Here is a 21,983-nt window from a genome sequence, read left to right as displayed (position 1 = left end):
AGGAAGTGCTGGAGGAGGCCCCTGAGCAGCCTCTGTTTATGTTTATTTATTTATTTATTTTTGAGACAGAGTCTTGCTCTATCACCCAGGCTGGAGTGCAGTGGTGTGATCTTGGCTTACTGTAACCTCCGCCTCCTGGGTTCAAGCAATTCTCCTGCCTCAGCCTTCCGAGTACAGGCATGTGCCACCACACCAGACTAATTTTTGTATGTTTAGTAGAGACGGGGTTTTGCCATGTTGGCCAGGCTGGTCTTGAACTCCTGGACTCAAGTGATCTGCCTGCCTTGGCCTCCCAAAGTGCTGGGATTACAGGCGTGATCCTGGCCTTCTGTTTATGTTTGAGGCTGCACCTTCTCTTGGGATTTTGGAGTGTCTCGGTGAGCCCTGGTGCTGCTGTCTAGAGCCAAGAACTCATGGGAGGGGGCAGGACTTCAGGGACCATAGACTGACTTCCTTCGTTCCTTCCTTTCTTCCTTCCTTTCCCAGTTTTATTAAGGTATAATTGGGATAAAATAAACTGCACATATTTAAAGTGCACAATTTGAAACACTTTTCTTGTTGTTTTTATGATTTTTTCAAATGTATTATTTATGGCCATTCAGCTAGTTTCAAGTTCAGGGCCATGATGCATAGTGTGCTGTGAACATTTTAGATCATGCCTTTGGTGGGCATCTAGTACCCTCCTTAGCAGCTTTTGAAGGGATCCCTATTCCCTTTATCTGGAGAAAAAATTGTGCTGTAGATCAGGCTGATATGGTTTGGCTGTGTCCCCACCCAAATCTCATTTGAATTGTAGCTCCCATAATCCCCACCAGGAGGGACCCAGTGGGAGGTAATTGAATAATGGGCGCGGGGTTTTCCATGCTGTTCTTGTAATAGTGAATAAGTCTCATGCGATCTGATGGTTTTATAAAGGGGAGTTCCCCTGCACAAGCTCTCTTGCCTGCTGCCATTTAAGACGTGACTTTGCTCCTCATTTGCCTTCTGCCATGATTGTGAGGCCTCTCCAGCCATGTGGAACTGTGAGTCCATTAAACCTCTTTCATTTATAAATTACCCAGCCTTGGGTATGTCTCTTTTGGCAGCATAAGAACGAACTAATACACAGGCCAAGACCTAAGTTTAAGAGAAGTGAAACTTCAGTGAAGACTCAATCCTTAGCCTCAACAAGTCAGGCCCCTGTAGGGAAAAGTAGGAACCTGAAGATGGGACATTTGACAATTCACTTGAGCCCTTGAGCCTCCCACTGCAGAGTGGCCCGATGCACTTGTTAGAAGATAACAGCTCCCCTGTTGAAGATGATGCTGAGGTCTCCAATGAAGCAGATGCCTCACCAGACATTGCTGCCCCCTAAGGATCTACTTGAGGAATCTGCCCTCATTTCTCTTCCTGACCGATAACTGACGTTGAGTGTCAGCCTGGCCCACCTAGGGACACGCTGGGTTGCTAAGGGAGAAGGAGAACTAATATATGCTGGCATGAACCAGTTAGAAGAGTCTGTGTGAGAGTGGATCCCGGGGCAGTGGACTATAGTGCTGAGCCAGGAAGGGTTTTTCAACATAGAGGTACTCATCCATGCAATGTAGGAGGTCTCACCACTTGCAAAGGTGGGAGACTGGTCCTAGTGCACTGCTGGGATGGCCCTGAGAAGCTTAGAAGCAACAAAACCCCACATTCAATGATGTAAAGATGTCATGGAAGGATGTGGAAGAAGGGATCAAAAGGCTCAAGGAAACACAGAGCATCTTCAGGGCAGTGAACCTACTCTATAGGATGCTCTCATCATCCATTTGTCCAAACCCATAGAATATGCAACACTAAGAGTGAACCCTAATGCAAACATGGACTTCAAATGGTCATGGTGTATCAATATAGATTCACCAATTGTAACAGATGTCCCACTCTGGTGGGGCATGTTGATAATGGGGGAGGCTGTGCCTGTGTGAAGGTAGGAGGTACATGGGAAATCTCTGTACTTCCTGCTCAATTTTGCTGTGAGCCTAAAACTGCTATAAAAAAGCAAGGTTGTTTTTAAAAAGACTCACATGGAATTATTTGATTGTGTTTTCAGGTAAAATACGCTAGTTTCACTAAATTAGTATTTAATGAGTATACTCCAATACCAGGGAAATAAGAACTATGTTGGTGATGGGGCATTAGCATTATGGAGAGGCTCAGCAGTGGCTGTCTCTGTAGGCCAGGCTCACGGGAGGAGATGCCATTACATAACTGAGCTCCATAGGAGCAATGGGGCTGAGAGAATTCCAGAAGGGAAGAGGGCAGGTGGAGTCACTGGGCGGTCTGAGACAAGCTGAGCACTTGGACCAGGCAGCGAGTCCTGAGTAGAACCAGAGGCAAAATCAAGATTCTAGAGACAAGAGAGGAGGCCCAGTGGTTCTTGCCCCAATTTTTAGAAATGATAGAAGTGGATACACTTAGCAACCAGTGCATATGAATACTGACTCTCTGGTCTGTGTGGTAAAAGTGGTCAGACTGGGGAAGGCCAAGGGAAAGCCGCTGAGGCTGTCCCTCTGCTGTGGCCAAGATAGTAAATCCCAAACAATATCACATTCTGCCAGGAACACTGAGATCAGTGCCACCCTCCAAGACAAAGAAAACAAGGCAGTGGTCCCACTAGATCTGCCTTTAATTTACCAAGGTCAATGGGCCAGTGAAAACTAAACCAAGAGGCTGGGCATGGTGGCTCACACCTGTAATCCCAGCACTTTGGAAGGCTGAGGCAGGAGGATCACTTGAGCCCAGGAGATTGAGGCTAGCCTGGGCAACAGAGCAAGATCCTTTCTTTACCGAAAAGTGTTTAAAAAAAATTAGCCAGTGCAATGTTGCACAACTGTAGTGTCAGCTACTTGGCTGAGGCAAGAGGATCACTGAAGCTCAGGAGTTGGAGTCTGCAGTGAGCTATGATTGTGTCACTGCACTCCAGCTTGGGCAACAGAGTGAGACCCTGTCTCCAAAACAAAACAAAACAAAACAACAACAACAACAACGAACCCACCACCATATTAAAGGAATAGCCAAATTTCCAGCTTCTGTGCCAACAGTGACAAGTTTACTAGAATAGACGTGCATAACCTGGTGTGTTGTGTGTGACTGTTGATCTGGCAAAAGCATCCTTTCCGGCATCACCAGGAAGGAGGAACAGAGGCAGGCGCATTCACTCGGCATGGACAACCGTATACTTTCATAGTCTTATTCCAGGACTGTGTTAATTTTCTTCTTCTCATAGTATTGTTCTAAGAAACTTGAATCGTCCAGCCATTGCCCAGAACATAAAGGTAGTCCCCTGTGTTTATGACATCATGCTAATTTCACCTGATAACAAGAAGAGGCTAGCAACTGGATGTGCTCCAGAGACTGGGAGATAAACCCTACACTGGTTTAGGGGCCTGCCATGTCAAAAGATTAGGGGTATGGTGGTCTGGGGCATATTGGGTGTATCCTCAGAGTAAAGGGCAGATAAAATAAATTGCATTTTGCAACTCCTACTTCTAATTGACCCACCTGATAAAACTCAGGGGAGGCTTTGAACTCAGAGCCAGCAGGTGTGATGAAGAGTGTGGGTCAGAAGTGGGAATGGAGACTGGGGACCCAATTGGAGCTTTGTTCATGGAGCAGTTGCACAAACATGTTTTTGTTTTGTTTTGTTTCTTTTTTGAGATGGAGTCTCACTCTGTCACCCCGGCTGAAGTGCAATGGTGTGATCTCAGCTCACTGCAACATCCGCCTCCCAGGTTCAAGTGATTCTCCTGCCTCAGCCTCCCAAGTAGCTGGGATTACAGGCGTGCGCTGCCTTGCTGGGCTGATTTTTGTATTTTTGGTAGAGACGGGGTTTCACTATGTTGGCCAGGCTGGTGTTGAACTCCTGACCTCAGGTGATCCACGCGCCTCGGCCTCCCAAAGTGCTGGGATTATAGATGTGAGCCACTGTGCCCGGCCAAACATGTGCATCTTTACATATACCCCCAAATGCCTGGAGGCAGGCACTGACCCCCAGGCAAAAGAGCAGGAATTCTTTATTTTAATATAATATCTGGGGAAGCCATGGCAGTGAGAATGCTGGAGCTCAACTTCAGTCCTCTTCATTCTAGAATTTAGAAGACCCCTCTCTACCCACGCACCTTAAAGTGTAGCTTGTAAGTCAAGAAAGAATCAAGGGTTCAAATAATTTGGCATGATAAATTGGAACTATTTTCTTTTCTTTCTCTTTCTTTTTATATTTTATTTTATTTCAATAGTTTTTGGGGAGCAGGTGGCTTTTGGTTACAAGGATAAGTTCTTTAGCAGTGACTTCTGAGATTTTGGTGCACTCATCACTGGAGCAGTGTACACTGTACCCATTGTATAGTTTTTTATCCCTCATCCCCGGCATCCTTTCCCCTAAGTCCCCAAAATCCATTTTATCATTCTTGTGCCTTTGCATCCTCATAGCTCAGCTCCCACTTATAAGTGAGGATGTACAATATTTGGTTTTCCATTCCTGAGTTATTTCACTTAGAATAATGATCTCCAACTCCATCCAGGTTGCTGTGAATGCCATTATTTTGTTCCTTTTTATGGCTGAATAGTATTCCATGGTGTATACGTACACCACATTGTCTTTATCCACTCATTGCTTGATGGGCATTTAGGCTGGTTCCCTATGTTTTCAATTGCAAATTGTGCTGCTATAAACATGCGTGTACAAGTGTCTTCTTTGGAACTAGTTTTTTGCCCAGGCTAGAGAGCAGAGGTGCAATCTGGGCTCACTGCAATCTCCACCTCCCAGGTTCAAGCGATTCTCCTGCCTCAGCCTCCTGAGTAGCTGGGATTACAGGTGTGTGCCACCACCTGGCTAATTTTTGTATTTTTAGTAGAGATGGGGTTTCTCCATGTTGGCCAGGCTGGTTTCGAACTCCTGACCTCAGGTGATCTGCCCGCTTGGCCTCCCAAAGTGCTGGGATTACAGGCATGAGCCACCAGAGCTATTTTATATACTATTTACTCCTACATACTCTGAGGTCTCAGTTAGCTACACTTTAGCTTGTTCTCAACTATGATTGGATAACCAAGAATCAGCAGACACTTGAGGAAGGCTCATAATATAGAAGAACCAGACAACAAAACAAAGATGCGACCACAGAGTGGAGGGATATAGTTCAAGGAACAGAAGAGAGTTTGAAAAACATCAGTAATCAAAGAACCAAAAAAACTTTTTAAAATAAAAATACAGCCTCTAAAATCAGTATTTGATCCAAGGATTGGAAGAGAAAGTAAAAGCATGAAATAAACAATATAGAAAGCTCCCCAAATGTAGAACAAAGCCCACAGATACGGAAAATATAAAACAGGAGAGACAAAATGAATCGATTCAAGAGGGAAAGGGAGAGAAAGAGGGAAGGGACCGTCCAAAGAAAGTGGGGAGAGACTGGGAAAGTCAGTTTGGGTGTCAGCAGAACAAGTAGATTCCAACAGCAGCCAGGGGAAAGTGTGCAGGGATGGGGAGGATGAAATCAGGGCAAGAGGAGGCTAACGAGAAAAGGCAAATTCTCCATTCCTGACCTTCCCCACTGAGCCCGGCTTTGGCTTCAGAGTGACTTCAGAGTGGCTTCAGAGTGACTCATGATCCCAGAGGAAGCGTTCCTGGGGGCAGGGGCAGTGGGTCAGACAGCCCAGGGCAGGAAGAGGCAATGAGATGTCTTACAGTGGGGCTGCCTGGAAGAAGCCTGGGGCATGGGCTTTCTCCAGCAAGGCTGGGTGTGAGTCCTGTGCACTGTGGTCTTCCCAAAGTGCTCCTCTCCCCGCACTCCTCATGGCCGGCCTTGTCTGTCCTCTCCTCCAGGCAGTAGATCCCGCAGCTCCTCAATGCCTGGGTTCCTCCTGGCTCCTCCTGCTCCTTGGCTCCTACATGCACTCCCGTGCAAACCTGACCAGTCCTGTACCCATTTTCTTTTCCACATGCACAAAAGTTTGGGCACATCTTGCAACATACACTGTACCTTAGTCTTTTCAAAGAATGACACCTCTTTTCTCCCAATATGTAAAAGACATAACAGGAAGTGAGCAAGAAACTTGAAGGAGATTCAAGTAGGTTTGCGGCGTTGACTTCCGAGCTTGGATTCAAGTCCCTGAAGGGCACCAGACACCTGTGATCACCAAGGAGAGGAGAGGAGACAGGACCATGTGGCTGTCCCTGGCTCTGCTGCTTCTCATCCTCCCAGGTGAGTTTGGCTGGAGCTTTAAGGCGCTGGAATGACAGAGGCTGGGCTGGAGACAGAGACGCTCTGTTCTCAGGAAGGAGACACGTCAGGGAAAACGACAGCGCCAATTCATCCATCCATGCCCGTATTCATTAAATAGCAATCAAGTTTTTGTTATCTGACAGGTTCTGTGTTAGATGCTGCAGAAACAAAGACAAAACAAAACAAGTATAGCTTCTTGTTGGAACAGTGGTTCTCAACCCTGACTGTTCCATATAAACAGATGAATGAACAGATATGAATGAAGGAAGGAACTAATGAGTGAGTCCATTCTTGAAGAACTTTTTTTTTTTGAGATGGAGTCTCGCTCTGTCGCCCAGGCTGGAGTGCTTCTTTCACTTAGCATGATGTTTCAAGGTTACTTGGTGTCGTAGCACAAATCAAAGCTTCATTCTTTTTCATGGCTGCATAGTATTTCACAGTGGATATACCACATTTGGTTTCTCCAGTCATTTGTTAATGAACCTTAGGGTTGTTTCCACCTTTTAAAAATTGTTAGTAATAATGTTATGAACTTTCATAGCACAGTTTTGTGTGGAGATATGTTTTCAGTTCTCTTGGGTATATATCTAGGGGTATAATTGCTGAATCCTACGTTAATTCTATGTTTAACTTTTTGAGGAATCATCAAACTTTTTTCCCAAGGATTTATATTTGAGTACAGCTTTGGCTGTCATGTCAACAAATTTTGATATGTAGTGTTTTCATTTCTGTTAAAATGTAACAAATCTATGTGCTTCTCATATTATCTATACTCAGATTAAGCTTTGTAAGAAAATTTTTCCTTCCAATCTCAAATTTATTTTCTTTTAAAATAGGTTTTTATTATTATTATTATTATTTGTAGAGATGAGGACTCACTTTAATGCCCAGGCTGGTCTCAAACTCCTGGGCTCAAGTGAGCCTCCCACTTTGGCCTCCCAAAGTGCTGGGATTATAGGTGTGAGCCACCATGCCTGGCTTCAAATTTATATTCTGTAAACAATTTTCAGATATATTCTCCTTCCTTTCCTTCCTTTTGAGACAGGGTTTGCTCTGTCACCCAATCTGGAGTACAGTGCTGGGATCAGGGTTCACTGCAGCCTTGACCTCCCAGGCTCAAGCCATCCTCCCACCTCAGCCTCCTGAGTGAGTAGCTGGGACTACAGGCATGCGGCGCGACACCCAGCTAATATTTATTTATTTATTTAGTCTCGCTATGTTGCCAGGGCTGCTCTCAAGCTCCAGGGCTCACGCGATTCTCCTGCCTCAGCCTCCCAAGGTGCTGATATTACAGGTGTGAGCTATCACACCCAGCTCTTATTTCTTATAAATAACTTCCAGATATATTTTTCCTTTAAATATTTACCTTAATTGTTGTCTTTCCATTCTGATGCAGAACTTTTTTCAGAGCCAACAAATGAAGCCCTCAAACACATCTTTCCCCAGGAGATCATGTGTAGCTTCTTAGTTCCCTTCAGATGCCATAGAAAGCAGGTTTGGGCATGGAGTCCAATTTCTGTTCCAGGAATTCCTTGGGTTGTGGAGCTCTGCCTGTTTGTGGTGAAATTGTCTTCTGCTCCCACCGTGGTGACCCTGGTTTTTCAAGACATTCCAATGAAGTCTAAAGTTTTCATTCATCCAGGGATAATAATAATAATAATAACAAACATAATATAGTAACATAGAGGTAGATGCCATTATTATTCCCAGTTATAGAAAACAAAGGCACAGTGTATTAGTCCATTTTCATGCTGCTGATAAAGACATACCCGAGGCTCAGTAAATTATACAGAAAAAGAGGTTTAATGGACTCACAGTTTCACATGACTGGGGAGGCCTCACAATCATGGTGGAAGGTGAAAGGCACGTCTTATATGGCAGCAGGCAAGAGAGAGAATGAGAGCCAAGTGAAAGAGTTTTCCCGTTATAAAACCATCAGATCTCGTGAGACTTATTCACTACCACAAGAACAATGTGGGGGAAACTGCTCCATGATTCAATTATCTCCCACCTGGTGCCCCCACAACACGTGGGAATTATGGGAGCTACAATTCAAGATGAGATTTGAGTGAGGACACAGCCAAACCATATTACACAGAGAGGTTAATTTGCCCAGGTTCACAAAACTTGTAAGTGGTAGAGCCAGGATTCAAACCCAAGCACTCTGGCACAGCCTGAACTCTTACCCATGACCTTGGGTGTCTCTTGGCGTTTCAGAGACGACCTCTCTCCTGCCACAGGAATTGCTCCCAGGGCTTCTTCAAGTGCTCCAATGTGTTTCTAGTTCCATCTCAATTTTACGCTGCAATAATCACAGCTACGGTTTATTGCCAGTGCATAAATTATCAAAATCAATCGTTTCTTTAGATGGGTCTCCCTTTAGGTCAGTTGAATTTAAAGAATTTCTGACAAAGGTCTCACTTAAGGTATTTCCACTGTTTTGAATTGTTTTCAAGTGAAAGATTCGGCTGACGAGTTCATGCAGACTAGTCTTGTCCTGGAGCAAATTGTTTGAAAAGTGGAGCTAATTAGGTATGCCCTGTTCCTCACCCTTTAACTGACTTGAATCATGCCCATTATGTTTAGAGAAGAACTTATAAGATGCAGGAGGGTGTGGAATGGGTGCTGCTCTGTTTATACCTAACCTTTACTTGTGTTTATCTTAAAAGTTAGTTTTTCCTAGGAATTTTGGAAGTGGAATTTATAACAATGTATGGCGAAATGGAGACCTGTGTGATGTGGATCCCATAGCAGATAGAGACCAGTTGGCATCACTATTTGGTTGATTTCAAAGGGATTCATTCAGGGTGATTAGCTACAGCAGAGCCACCAGAAACCATTAGAATCACCAGGAACAGCCAAGCGTCAAGGCAGCGATCATTCTTCTGGAAAAGGGCCTTCTGCCATTTCCTCCTCATCAGACCAGTATAACACAAAGATGGTTGCCAAAGAGCGTTCCTTGGAATATAAAGATTTGTTGGCCATAGGGAGAGGGAGAGGGGTGAACTACAGGAAGCTATTATTGCTCAATGCCAACATTTGTGTTTCTTTGGGGATCTGCAGTTGTGCTCTTCAGTGATTTTCCTGGTGACTTTGACCCAGTGGAATTTTGAAGGACAAAGATTTGTCTTGAGAAAAATGTATTCCTTCCTTGACTGTTATAAGGCAGTTAGATTTGGCCGCTACTCCCAATGCAGGAGGCTGTGGCCCTGCCCTTGGGGTGGGAGGTGACGGCACATGAATTTGTGTTTTCCAGGTTACTCCATTGCCGCTAAAATCACTGGTCCAACAATAGTGAATGGCTCGGAGCGGGGCTCGTTGACTGTGCAGTGTGCTTACGGCTCAGGCTGGGAGACCTACTTGAAGTGGTGGTGTCAAGGAGCTGATTGGAATTACTGTAACATCCTTGTTAAAACAAATGGATCAGAGCAGGAGGTAAAGAAGAATCGGGTGTCCATCAGGGACAATCAGAAGAACCACATGTTCACCGTGACCATGGAGAATCTCAAAAGAGATGATGCTGACAGTTATTGGTGTGGGATTGAGAGACCTGGAATTGATCTTGGGGTCAAAGTTCAAGTGACCATTAACCCAGGTAAGAGGGAGTGTATATACGTGTGTGTCTCTCAGGTCTTGCTCTGTCCTGGTCCCTGAGGTCCCACTTGAGTAAATTAACTGTCACTCAGAGTGACCTGTGACAGAGGGTGGCTAAGTCCTGAGGTCTTGCTATGGTTTGAATATTTGTCCCCCCAAAACTCGTGTTGAAACTTAATCCCCAATGTGGCAGTATTGAGAGACGAGGCCATTAAAAGGTGACTGGGTCATGGGGGCAGAGTTCCCATGAATGAATTAATCCATTCATGGATTAAAGGATGAATGGGTTATCATGGGAATGGAACTGGTGGCTTTATAAGAAAAAGCAGACAGACCTGATCTAGCACACTCAGTTCCATCACCACGAGATGCGTGGAGCCACCTTGGGACTCTGCAGAGAGTCCCTGCCATCAAGAAGGCCCTCACAAGATGTGGCTCCTCAACCTCGGACATCTTAGCCTCCATAACTGTAAGAAACAAATTCCTTTTCCTTATAAATGACTCAATTCCAGATATTCTGTTATAAGCAAGTAAAAGTAGACTAAGACAGGTCTCACAGGACCCTGAAGGACTGTTTGGGATTGAGGGGATCTCTTCAATGACTCCATGGCTCCCAGGGCTTCCTCTAGGATGGGATTAAGTCTTTCTAGGCACATTTGTTTTTTTCTCTGCACAGCTCAGTGCCTGAGTCTGTTGCCCACAGATGACAGGGTGATGGTTCCAGTTTCAGCCCAAGGGCCAAAGGGACCCCCTTCCCTGGTAACCAGAGACCCCAATCCCTGCCAGTGCCTTCTTGGAACTTCTTTATAGCACTAAGTGCCTGTGTCAGAAAAGGAGAAGGGCCTCAAGTCAATGGCCTTAGCTCAAGAAACTAGGGCAAAAAAGATCAAAGTAAACTCAAAGCAAACACCAGAACACAGATAATATTAAGACCACAGTGAAAAATTAATGAAATCGAAAACAAAAGCAATAGGGAAAAATCAATGAAATGAGATACGTTTTCTGTGAGAACATCAGAAACACTGTTAAACCTCTAGCTAGACTGATAAGGAAAAACAAGAGCGAAGATATAAATTACTAACATCAGAAATGAGAGAGGTAACATTACAACAGATTTTATAGCTACTAAAGAATAATAAGGGAATATGTGTCATAAACAACTTTTATGCCAATATATTCAACAAGTTAAATGAAATGGAAAAACATCCTTGAAAGGCACAAACTACCAGTCACAAGAAGAAATAGATAACTGGAATAGCTCTATATCTTTTAATGAAATAGAATTTGTCATTTGCAATCTTCTCACAAAGAAAATTTCGACTCAGATGGCCCTTTGGTGAGTTCAGGACCAGATAATATCAATTCTCTTTTTTTTTTTTTTTTTTTGAGATGGAGTTTCGCTCATGTTGCCCAGGCTGGAGTACAATGGCATGATCTCAGCTCACCACAACCTCCACCTCCCGTGTTCCAGAGATTCTCTTGCCTTAGCCTCCCGAGTAGCTGGGATTACAGGCATGCACCACCATGCCCGGCTACTTTTGTATTTTTAGTAGAGACAGGGTTTCTCCATGTTGGTCAGGCTGGTCTTGAACTCCCAACCTCCGTGGAGAAGGGTATAACTGGCAGGGAATAAGCAGTAGCTGAGCAATATATTCTCCCGGTTCAAAAACCCAAAGATCTTGTGACATTACCACTACTGGAATTTCTCCTTCATAATCAGAATCAATAACTCCTGGGACTATAGTAATGCCCTGTAAATTAAGACAGCTTTTACCCAAAATTAATTCCATGTATCCTGTTAGCAAAGGTCCCCAAATACCAGTGGGAATCTTGGTGGGTTTGTCTCCTCCCACTAATGTTACCCGTTCTCTGACTGGGAGATTGAATCCTGTGCTTCTGGGTGTTCCTGGGGAGAGGGAATCAATGTGCCTCCGGGAACCCATCCCTGAGACAGGGCTGTGGGCTGGACGGGGAATGCCCCCATTGTTTGTGGGGCCCGGGTCCAGGCCCCCTTCTCGTTTCCTGGAAGGCGGGTGCCATTCTGATGAAATTTTGAGCAGCATTGACTAGCCCAGTTATTTCCTTTATTGCAACGAGGGCAAAGTCCTGGAGTTTTTTCTGTGGGCGGGGTGGCTGGGGGTGGGGGGCTGCATTATAAGATCCCTTCTGCCCAGAGGTCTGATGGTATTCTTTTTTGAAGTGTCCGATTTTTCCACAATTATAACATTTTCCCATTTTAGGATTTGCTCCTTGGCCCTTTTTAGATTTGTCCACTACTAAATTAGCCACTGCTTGAGCCAACATTGTAGAGCGATGAAGCTCAGTTCCCACATCTTGACAAGCTTTGAGAAAATTTCCCATGTTTTTTGTACATCTCACAGGTGCCAGTGCACGTTTACAATCTGCATTTGCATTCTTAAAAGCTAGAGTCAAGGTTAGCATTTCTGTAGCTGCAGTATGAGGAATCTGATGCTTCACTGCCTCTTGTAATCTTGCAAGACAATGTGCATTGGCCACCCTTATATGATATGTAAAAAAGATTGTACTGGGACCCCTTCCTCAGGAATTGTGGCCCAGGCACGTTTAGCAGCCAAGGCACACTGCTTATAAGCAGCGTCTGGGAGTGCCATGTGATGTTCCAGGTCTGAATAAGGACGATTACCTAACAGCATATCCTCTGTAATGTCTCCGTGTCCAGCAGCACGATTCTGTCTAGCCTGGTCTGCACACAGTTCTTGCCAATTTAAATTCCATGTCAGGTATGCACTAGCAGACAAACAAGTGCAAGCCAAATGCTTTACATCAAAGGGTGGAAGGCGCATAGCACCAAATATAGATTCTAGCAATCCTAAAGTAAATGGGCTTTGTACTCCATTATTAACTACACTCGCTTTCAATTCCTTCAGCAACGTAAACTGTAGTGGGGTGTGTTCATGAATAAACTGCTGCGGATTATTTGGATCGGGCTTTACGGAAATAGGAAAAGCGCAAGGTCCTAAGGGCTCTCCAGCTATAGCAGCAGAGCGTAAAACTCTTTGTACTGGGGTCTCTATTTCTGCTACTGAAGGAGGCAGTACAGATGTTTCTGCTACTGGAGGGGGTGACACAGGCCAGTTTTCATCCTCCTTCTCCTGTTTATTATTTTTAATTGGTACTGTGGTTGGGACAAAATATTTTTTCAGATTTTTAGACTTGGAATATGATTCCTGCTGTCTAGCAGAATAAGGAGATAATGGCAGGAGGACAGCACGGACTAAACTCCAAGCAGAAAAAACAAAAGGATCAACTTTAAGACCTTTTTGGTGGGCCCGTTTTAATCCTTGTCCTACTCTGTCCCAAATTTCTACATCAAGACTGCCTGTCTGTGGAAACCACGGGTTATGTATAGTGACCTTCTTCAGCATCTTAGTTAATGTTTGAGAACTAACCTGAGCACCAGTTTGTTTAAGTAAAACTTTAAGCAAATGCACATAATGTTGCACCTCAATAGACAAATTCTGCTCCATGTTACCCTTATTCAGAAAACTTCCCATTCCCAGTACCTCTCTAGGGCACTGACCTGATATCCCAGTACCTCTTCAGGGCACTGACCTTGTATCTGCTGCCGCTCCCAGTACCTGTTTAGGGCACTGACCTTTTATCGGCTGCCGGCAGACTTGTCCCGGGGTTTCTCGTTCGTCTTGTCAGTTTCTCTTTCTCTGCTCCAGCAGACCTTCTTTGCTCACGTTCCTGTCCCGGCCACCACTTGTCACTGTTGGTTGCTAGGGGATTGAACAAAGGGGGATGAATGCAGAAATGAAGACAAAGACAAAGAGATCTGTCTTGAAAGAAGGGGTCAGGGAGCTCCTTGCTTCTCGTGAACAAGGGCCCTGAGCTTCTACAGCCCTTCGTATTTATTAGGTAGAAAGAGCAGGGAGGGAGAGGTAATGGTTGGTCAGCTGCTTGATTTATCACAGGTACACATGATTGCTTTCTTTGTACAACAGGCTTCAAATGTTCCTATAGATAATCACAAGGAACACAGTGCTTGGGGCATGACTGCCCTCAGTGCCCCTTCCGGCAGCAGACACAGTTGCCAGTTTTCCAACATCCTGCTTTCATGAGAATAGTTTTCTGTTCTCTCATATAGCCTCCAGTGGTACACCACGTTGCTCATGACTCTCATTCTTTCGGCCTGTAACAAAAGTTAACATTACTGACCTTGACACCAAGTGTTGGAAACACTCTTGAGTACCTGGAGCATCATATCCTGCAGGTGGGAACGCACATGATGCAACCACCTGGGAAAAGAGTTTGCAGTTTCTTCAGACATGAAACGTATGCCTGCCAGAGATGATCCAGCCCCTCAGCACTTCCATATTTAGTCAAAATAATAGAAAGTTTTATGTTCACACAGAGACTTGTATGTGAATGTTCATAGCAGCTTTATTTGTAATAGCAAAAAACTGGAAACAATTCAAGTGAGTGGATTTTTTTTAAAAATGTGAAATATGGGCTGGGCGTGGTGGGTCATGCCTGTAATCCCAGCACTTTGTTAAGGCTGAGGCAGGTGGATCACTTGAGGCAGGAGTTTGAGACCAGCCTAGCCAACATGACAAAACCCCATCTCTACTAAAAATAAAAAAAATCAGCTGGCTGTGGTGGCACTCACCTGTAGTCCCAGATGCTTGGGAGGCTGAGGCAGAGAATTTCTTGAACCCGGGAGGCAGAGGTTGCAGTGAGCCAAGATCATGCCACTGCACTGCAGCCTGAGTGACAGAGAGAGACTCTGTCTCAAAAAAAAAAAAAAAAAAGGTGAAATACTCACACAATGGAATACAACTTGCAATAAAAGGGAATGTTCTACTGATATACCAATGATAAAATAGTTATGCTGAGTGAAAGAAACCAGCTCAAAAACTGATTTACACTTTATGATTCCATTTTTATTAGATTCTGTAAAACGCCAACTCATTGACAGTAAGAGAAAATGGATCATCCCTTAGCTAAGGCTGTCACAACAAAATACCACAGACTGGGTGGTGTAAACAACAGAAACGTATTTCTCAAAGTTCTGGAGGCTGGAAGTCTGAGATCAAGGTGTTGGCAGGTTCAGTTGAGCCTGAGGCCTCCCTCCCTGGCTTGCAGGTGGCTGCCTTCTTGCTACCCCTTCCTGTGGTTGCCCCTCTGTGCTCGCATGCCTTGGTGTCTCCCTGTGTGTCCTCATCTCCTCTTCAGAGAACGACACCAGTCAGATGGCATTAGGACTTACCCTAACAAACTCATTTTAACTTAATTGCCTCTTGAAAGGTCCTATCTTATCTCCAAATACAGTCACATTTTGAGTTACTGGGGACTAGCATATCAACATATAATTTTTAGGGGGCCACAGTTCAGTCCCTAACACCTGGGGACAGAGTAAGGGGAAGGGCAGGCATGGGGATTATGAATGTGTTGACTGTCCTGATCATGGTGGTGGTGTTACCGGGTATATACATACATCAGAGTTTAACATATTGTTCTCTTTAAATATTTACAGTTTATTATGTGTCAGTTATACCTTGATTTAATCCCAGAAAAATGATATAAAAAGACAAATATGATGCTGTGATCTCTTATTTTTAGATTGCTCCTAAAGCAAACTTAGAATATCAAAACTCACTACACACACCGTCAGCGTGAGTAGGGTGTGGTCCAGCAGGAATTGGCACACAGCAGAGGCTGGGATGCATCTGACATAGCCAGACTTCAACGGGGGTAGGGAGGGTGAGATTGGGAAGCTGCTGGAAGACAGGAAACGGCCAGAGAGGGAAGAGCAGAGGTGGAGGGCGCTGGGCCTAGCTGCAGAGAGCCAGGAATCCCGGGCTCTCCAGAAGTGGCTCAGCGAGGGGGCCGCCAGCTCAGCGGCCGAATCACTCCAGAACAGGCAGTAAGGAGTTCACCTTGGCCGTGGCCGAGACTCAGAAAAGAGCTAGCCTAGCCCGAGGAGAGCGGAATGCTGTCGAGTGTGCTAAGCTGTGCCATGCAACTGATGATTGCAAATTCCCTTCTTAGTCTGCTCCTCAGAATTTCTCACATGGTAATAATTCAGTAACTTCTCTTTAGAAGATAATTCATGTAATATTTTGGATGCTGACCAGAGAGTCTTGGACCCCAAGGCAGAGGCTCCTTAATTCCTAGGTGGAGAAGCCTTAGGGCCACAGCCAGAGCTGGGCCATCCATGGAAGGGGTGAACCGTGTTCTGCTTTGTAGGTTTAGACACACAAACTGCAGTCCCAGAATGGACAACCACAACAGCAAGCCTGGCTTTCACAGCTGCAGCCACCCAGAAGACCAGCAGCCCCCTCACCAGGTAGGTGGAGCCAGGTCCCACCACTTTCCCACAGGCCTGGCCCCTTGGCCTCTCCTCTAACAGGGGTTGCCAGATACAACAATAGCATGCCCAGTTACACTGCAATTTCAGACAAACAACAAAACATTTTTTAGCATAAGTATAGCCCAACTATTTCATGGGCTATACTTATACTAAAAAAGCATATGTTGTTTATGTGAACTTCAAATTTAACTGAGCATTCTATGCTTTTATTTGTTAACTCTGATAACCCTGTCTTCTGGGGGTACTCAGGCTGGGACCCCCATAGGCCCCTGCTGTTTCGTCTTTGTATCAGTAAAGTCACTGCAAACCTCCGGTGGCCTGCCCCAACCTCAGTTTAACTTTGAGGAAAATAAGATTTCCCATCTAAGCGATGGCTACATGAAGCTACATGCAAACTCTGCATGCAAAGCCATGCTACATGGCTACATGCAAACTCTGCAGCACAGACATGAGCCACCACATGACTGAAGGTGGCAGGAGAGGGGCCTGAACATGCCCTCCCCACCTCCTGGGGTCAAGAGGGCATATCGAGGTTTGGCCTCTAGTGGGTTAGGAGAGACACCTCTCTCATCTGCTCCTAGTTTCTGCCCAAGAACAAATATTGTTCCAGCCTCTCTCTCCCGAGACACTGGAGTAGGGGAATGGAAAATGCTAGGGGGAAAGGGGGAAGCTGGAAGTTTGGCGTTCTCACCCTCCCAAGCTGGCAGAGGGGTCTGGAGGATTAGTCTGATGCTCACCAGCCTTGGAGGTGTCCAGAGGAGTCCCCAGAGGTTGGCACCTGTGAGCTAGCCATTGGGTTCCATCACGGCCTGCTGTGGTCAAGCCCCTCAGGTCAAGGCTGGAGCCCAAACCACAGACCGTCCTTCTCCTGCTAGAGCCCAGCGCAGAGGCCCATGTCTCTGGCTCAGTCCTCCTGGAACTACTCCTCAAGGCCTGCCAGTTCCCTCTGCGGTTCAACTCTGTTTTTTTTTTTTTTTTTTTTTTATTCACTCTATCTTGAGTTCTGCAAATGTGTCTGCAGAGCTCCACCCGCGGAGCTGGCTTTAGGACTCCTTGACTGTTTCTTTTTTGTTTTTTTCCTCCTCCATGCTTTTGTGCAAACTGATGGGATTTTAGCTGTCAGTGGACAGAGGGCAAGGGACTCCAGAGGTGTAGCAGGAGAGCCCCAGGAGTGAAGATGCTGGGAAGGACCTTTGGGGGCATTTTGACCCGTGGCCTGCTGTATAGCCCCTCCTCCATCTCCTCCAAATACCCTCAGTCCCATCTGAGGTCTCATCCAGCATTCTGGAGTTGGATATAATTTTGATTTTTCTTTTCTTTCTTCTTTTTTTTAGAGATGGGGCCTCACTATATTGCCCAGGCTGGTCTTGAACTCTTGGGCTCAAGCAATCTGCCTGCCTTGGCCTCCCAAAGTGCTGGGATTACAGGTGCGAACCACCACGCCTGGCCTGATTTTTAAAATTTATCCATGAGCTGAGAGTGGCCTCAATTTGCGCTGAGGTGAAAGAAACAACGAAGGCCCAAGTTGGGAGGTCGAGACCCTGGGAAGTGGGTGGAGGATGGTGAGGGGGTGGAATTGATGGTCAATAAGGTTCTGGGCCTTACACATCCATAGAAAGTAACAGGGAACATAAGGAACCCCAGGGCTGGGTGCTGGTCCACAGGAAGAGGGTCAGAGCAAGGTCGGCCTCCAAGGCCTTCAAGAATATGATGTCAGATCTGATACCTGAAAGGTGGGTAGCATTTGCACAGGCAGCGATGAGGGCGGAGAAGCCCTTTGGGTGCAGAATGCAGCAGAAGCCAAGGTAAGAAGAGACAGGGAATGCTAAACCCCTTCAAGATAGGTGAGGAGGAGTTATGGGAGACCAGCCAAAAAGGCCGGATGGGAGTTGGCATACGGGACCTTGAATGCCAGGCTGAGTTTACTGGAGGTGTAGGGAGGACTGGGAGCCTCACTGGTGAGCAATGTGACTGTGCCCCGCCAAGAGGGCTGGCCTGGCTGGGGTTCCAGCCTTGCCCTCACATAGACATTGGAAGCCAGGATCTGGGCATAGAACTGAGAAGACCTGAGACCTCTGACCCAGGAGGCAGCTCATTTCCTGTCACCGTGTTCCCACAGGTCTCCGCTCAGCAGCACCCACTTCCTGTTCCTGTTCCTCCTGGAGCTGCCTCTGCTCCTGAGCATGCTGGGGACCGTCCTCTGGGTGAACAGACCACAAAGAAGGTCTTGAAGGAAGAAGAGTCAGCCCGATGATGAGAGTCCCAATGCCCATTGACGTCCTGTCCAGGGAGAAAGGCCCTCCCACAGAAGAAAAAACATTTTCTTTTCTCTTCTTTTTTTCTTTCTAGAGATAGAGTCTTGCTCTGTCACCCAGGCTGGAATGCAATGGTGTAATCTCTGCTCACTGCAACTTTCCCCTCCCAGGTTCAAGCGATCCTCCTGCCTCAGCCTCGAGAGTAGCTGGGGCTACAGGCACATGCCACCACCCCCAGCTAATTTTTAATTTTTTTTGTAGAGATGGGCTTCTGCCATGTTGCCCAGGCTGGTCTCGAACTCTTGAACTCAAGAGATCCTCCTGCTTCGGCCTCCCAAAGTGATGGGATTACAGGTGTGAGCCACCACACCTGGCAGAGAAACAACATTTCTATGGGGAATTGACTGTGGTTCTAGAGGCAGTGCTGGCCCCAGCTTCAGGGAACAGCCCCCCAGTCCCCTATCTCCTGCAGACGTGCCACCTGGGGCTATTCCCTTCTCTGCATAGTCCCTGGGACCTGACAGAGCCCTTCTTCCTTCTGAGGTCTCCAATGCAGTAGAAAACAGAAGAAGAATGCGTTTCCCCCCCAAGGCGCCTGTGCCATAGTGGACATTCGTGATCTCAGGTCTGTGAGCCACGTGCAATGTTAACAGACCTGTCTTTGTGTTCCATGGAGTTCAAGTCTGTGGTCAATAACGGGTTTCAAAATCCTAAATCCACGAAATCAGAAAAACGGAACCAAACTCTGGTAATGGGCAAACTTAAGGGAAGATGAGTACAGAAGAGAGCAGAGGTTTCCAGGCTGCCGTGCCAGCTGCTCTCCTGCCACTTGCGGGGAAGGGAAGTCGGGAGATTCCTAGACGAGTATGACTGAAGATGATGGGAAAACACAGCCTCCTTTCGTCACCGTAACACTTTCTATTAGTGTCGATTTTTACATTTTCTTACCTCTTTTAAGAGTATTACAGTTGGCTGCTACTCTCAATTTGGGGTATATGGGGAGATCACCCATACATTTTGGGGACTGTGACATAATCCATAAACTAGATGCCAGAGCTAGAACTGTGAGCTGGGGATGGCTGGGTCTTCAGTACCGCCTGCCTGGGTCTCCAGGGTGGTGCTCAGTCTTGGATTCTAATGACTGAGCCCCCTGCCCAGTGGAACCATCTGGTGGTTAGGACAGAGGCTAAATAACAGAAATTCCCTTCTGGGAACATGAACCAGGATCACCCAGCTGCCCTCTGTCAGGTCAATCTCTATACCCAGGTGAGACCCTTATTCACTCCCCACCATCATTCATTCGAAAAGGCCGGGTGCAGTGGCTCACTCCTGTAATCCCAGAACTTTGGGGGGCTGAGGTGGGTGGATCACTTGAGGCCAGGAGTTTGAGACCATCCTGGCCAACATGGTGAAACCCCATCTCTACTAAAAGTACAAAACTTAGCTGGGTATGGTGGTGCACACCTATAATCCCAGCTACTTGGGAGGCTGAGACATGAGAATCTCTTGAGCCTGGGAGGTGGAGGTTGCAGTAAGTCGAGATTGCACCACTGCACTCCAGCCTGGGTGATTGAGGGAGACTCTGTCACAAAAAATACATAAATAAAAATAAAAAATAAGCAAAAACATTTATTAAGCATCCACTAAGTACCAGGCACTGTTCAAGTACGGGTATCACCGAAATAAAGAAAAAGACCTGGGTAAGTGCCATGAAGGCAGTCTACAGGCTCAAAGATAAAGGATCACTCAGCTAGAAAATGATGAAATCATAGTTATTATCCAGACTCCCCCACCCCCAGCCTCACCCTTCATGAGCTCTGCCGCTGCTCTCTGGGCTGACCCATGTCCTGTCTGCTGCCCAGGCTCTGACCAGCACTGCTCCCAGGCCCCACTCAGCATGGACACCCCACCAACTCATAACACTCTCTGAGCTCCCACGTTCGCATCTTGTTTTTAACAACATATTGAATCTTTCTATTGACTCTCTGCAGCAAAAGATGAGGACTTCTGTATCTTCCTCTTTTCCCACCATCCTCTTCCCCGTACTAATATTGTCAGTATGGTGGTTTTTGTATTGATGATATTTGTTGTTGGTTTTTTTTGTTTGCTTGTTGTTGTTGTTGTTGTTGTTTTTTTTGAGATGGAGCCTCGTTCTGTCGCCTAGGTGGGAGTGCAGTGGCGCGATCTTGGCTCACTGCAACCTCCGCATCCCGGCTTCAAGCAATTCTCCTGCTTCAGCTTCCCGAGTAGCTGGGACTACCGGCACATGCCACCATGCCCAGTTAATTTTTGTATTTTCAGCAGAGACGGGGTTTCAACATATTGGTCAGGCTGGTCTCGAACTCCTGACCTCAGGTGATCCACCTGCCCCACCGCTGGTAACTGTTTTTAAAAGTGCAATCTAGCCAGAGTGAACAGGGACAAGAGTCAGACTGGGGAGCTCTTGTGCCTGTTCAAGAGGGAAGGCCCTGTGGTAATCAGGGAGAAAGAGCCGGGTGGGAGGGCAGTGGAGAAAAGTGGACAGATCTGAGGGTCCTGGGTTGACACAATGGCTGGGGCATGAGCAAAAGGATGAGCCAAGGATGTTGCCCAGGTGACTGGAGTTTGGCCTGAGAAAAAGGGGACCATGGGTGTAATTTACTGTGATGAGAAGAGGATCAGGCTGGGGAGTTTGCAGGAGGTCAAATCAAGAGTTTCCTTTTGGGGGCCGGGCGCGGTGGCTCACGCCTATAATCCCAGCACTTTGGGAGGCCGAGGCGGGTGGATCACGAGGTCAGGAGATCGAGACCACCCTGGCTAACACGGTTAAACCCCGTCCCTACTAAAAATACAAAAAATTAGCAGGACATGGTGGCGGGCGCCTGTAGTCCCAGCTACTCAGGAGACTGAGGCAGGAGAATGGCGTGAACCCGGGAGGCGGAGCTTGCAGTGAGCCAAGATTGCGCCACTGCACTCCAGCCTGGGCGACAGAGCGAGACTCCGTCTCAAAAACAAACAAACAAACAAAAAAACAAAGATGTAATCCTTGACCTTAGAGAATCACAGTTTGGCAGATACACGTGTTCTACCTCCACTCAAGGTGATTTTACCCGCCAGGATGAAGGCACAGGCAGCAAGCTGCCTAGATTACTTCAAACTCCCTTCTCAGAGCACCAGGAGAGAAAGCATCTGCTTTATCCCAGCCTCAGGTTCCTGGTTTCTGGTGTCTCCTTCAAAGCAACAAGGTCTGAGTAACAAGGTCTGAGCAGCAAGGTCTAAGTGGCAAGGTCTAAGCAGCTTGGCAAGACAATCGGGACATTTAACCACATGACTTCTCAGCTTCAGACTCCAATCATAGTCGCCGGGGAACCATAGGTCACCAAAACCAGCAGCTCAACGTGACTGTGCTTTACTTGTCTTATTCTTGCCCTTCACGACCTCAATCTTTGTCTTTCCAATTCCTCCCCAGACCTACTAGCAAGAGGCAGTTAACCAGATCAACATCCTCATTCTTATGGTTGAAAGAATGCAAATCGATTCTCATTCTGCCATTTTCCTTTC

At 46.4% G+C, this 21,983-nt stretch overlaps 1 protein-coding gene and 1 long non-coding RNA gene across 3 annotated transcripts; one reads left to right on the top strand and one right to left on the bottom strand.

Moving 5' to 3' along the window:
* Window positions 1-4,189: 4,189 nt before the first annotated feature.
* On the bottom strand, window positions 4,190-13,702 carry LOC129017819 (uncharacterized). Of its 2 annotated transcripts, none has more exons than XR_008495144.2 (3): window positions 13,468-13,702; window positions 7,606-7,832; window positions 4,190-6,397 (listed from the first exon to the last, which is right to left on the bottom strand). It is a non-coding gene; the product is annotated as an uncharacterized LOC129017819 (long non-coding RNA). The 2 variants fall into 2 exon arrangements; XR_008495145.2 differs by lacking the exon at window positions 13,468-13,702 and adding an exon at window positions 13,393-13,464.
* On the top strand, window positions 6,098-19,057 carry CD300LD (CD300 molecule like family member d). The gene is made up of 4 exons (XM_054458587.1): window positions 6,098-6,218; window positions 9,496-9,834; window positions 16,071-16,164; window positions 18,308-19,057. The coding sequence occupies exons 1-4, from the start codon at window positions 6,179-6,181 to the stop codon at window positions 18,417-18,419; spliced, it is 585 nt and encodes a 194-aa protein (XP_054314562.1). The 5' UTR covers window positions 6,098-6,178; the 3' UTR covers window positions 18,420-19,057.
* Window positions 19,058-21,983: the final 2,926 nt, after the last annotated feature.

This window comes from Pongo pygmaeus, chromosome 19, assembly GCF_028885625.2.
Source record: "Pongo pygmaeus isolate AG05252 chromosome 19, NHGRI_mPonPyg2-v2.0_pri, whole genome shotgun sequence".
Classification (NCBI taxonomy): domain Eukaryota; kingdom Metazoa; phylum Chordata; class Mammalia; order Primates; family Hominidae; genus Pongo; species Pongo pygmaeus.
Note: the sequence above shows the minus strand (reverse complement) of the source record. Positions and strands in the feature narration are given on the sequence as shown.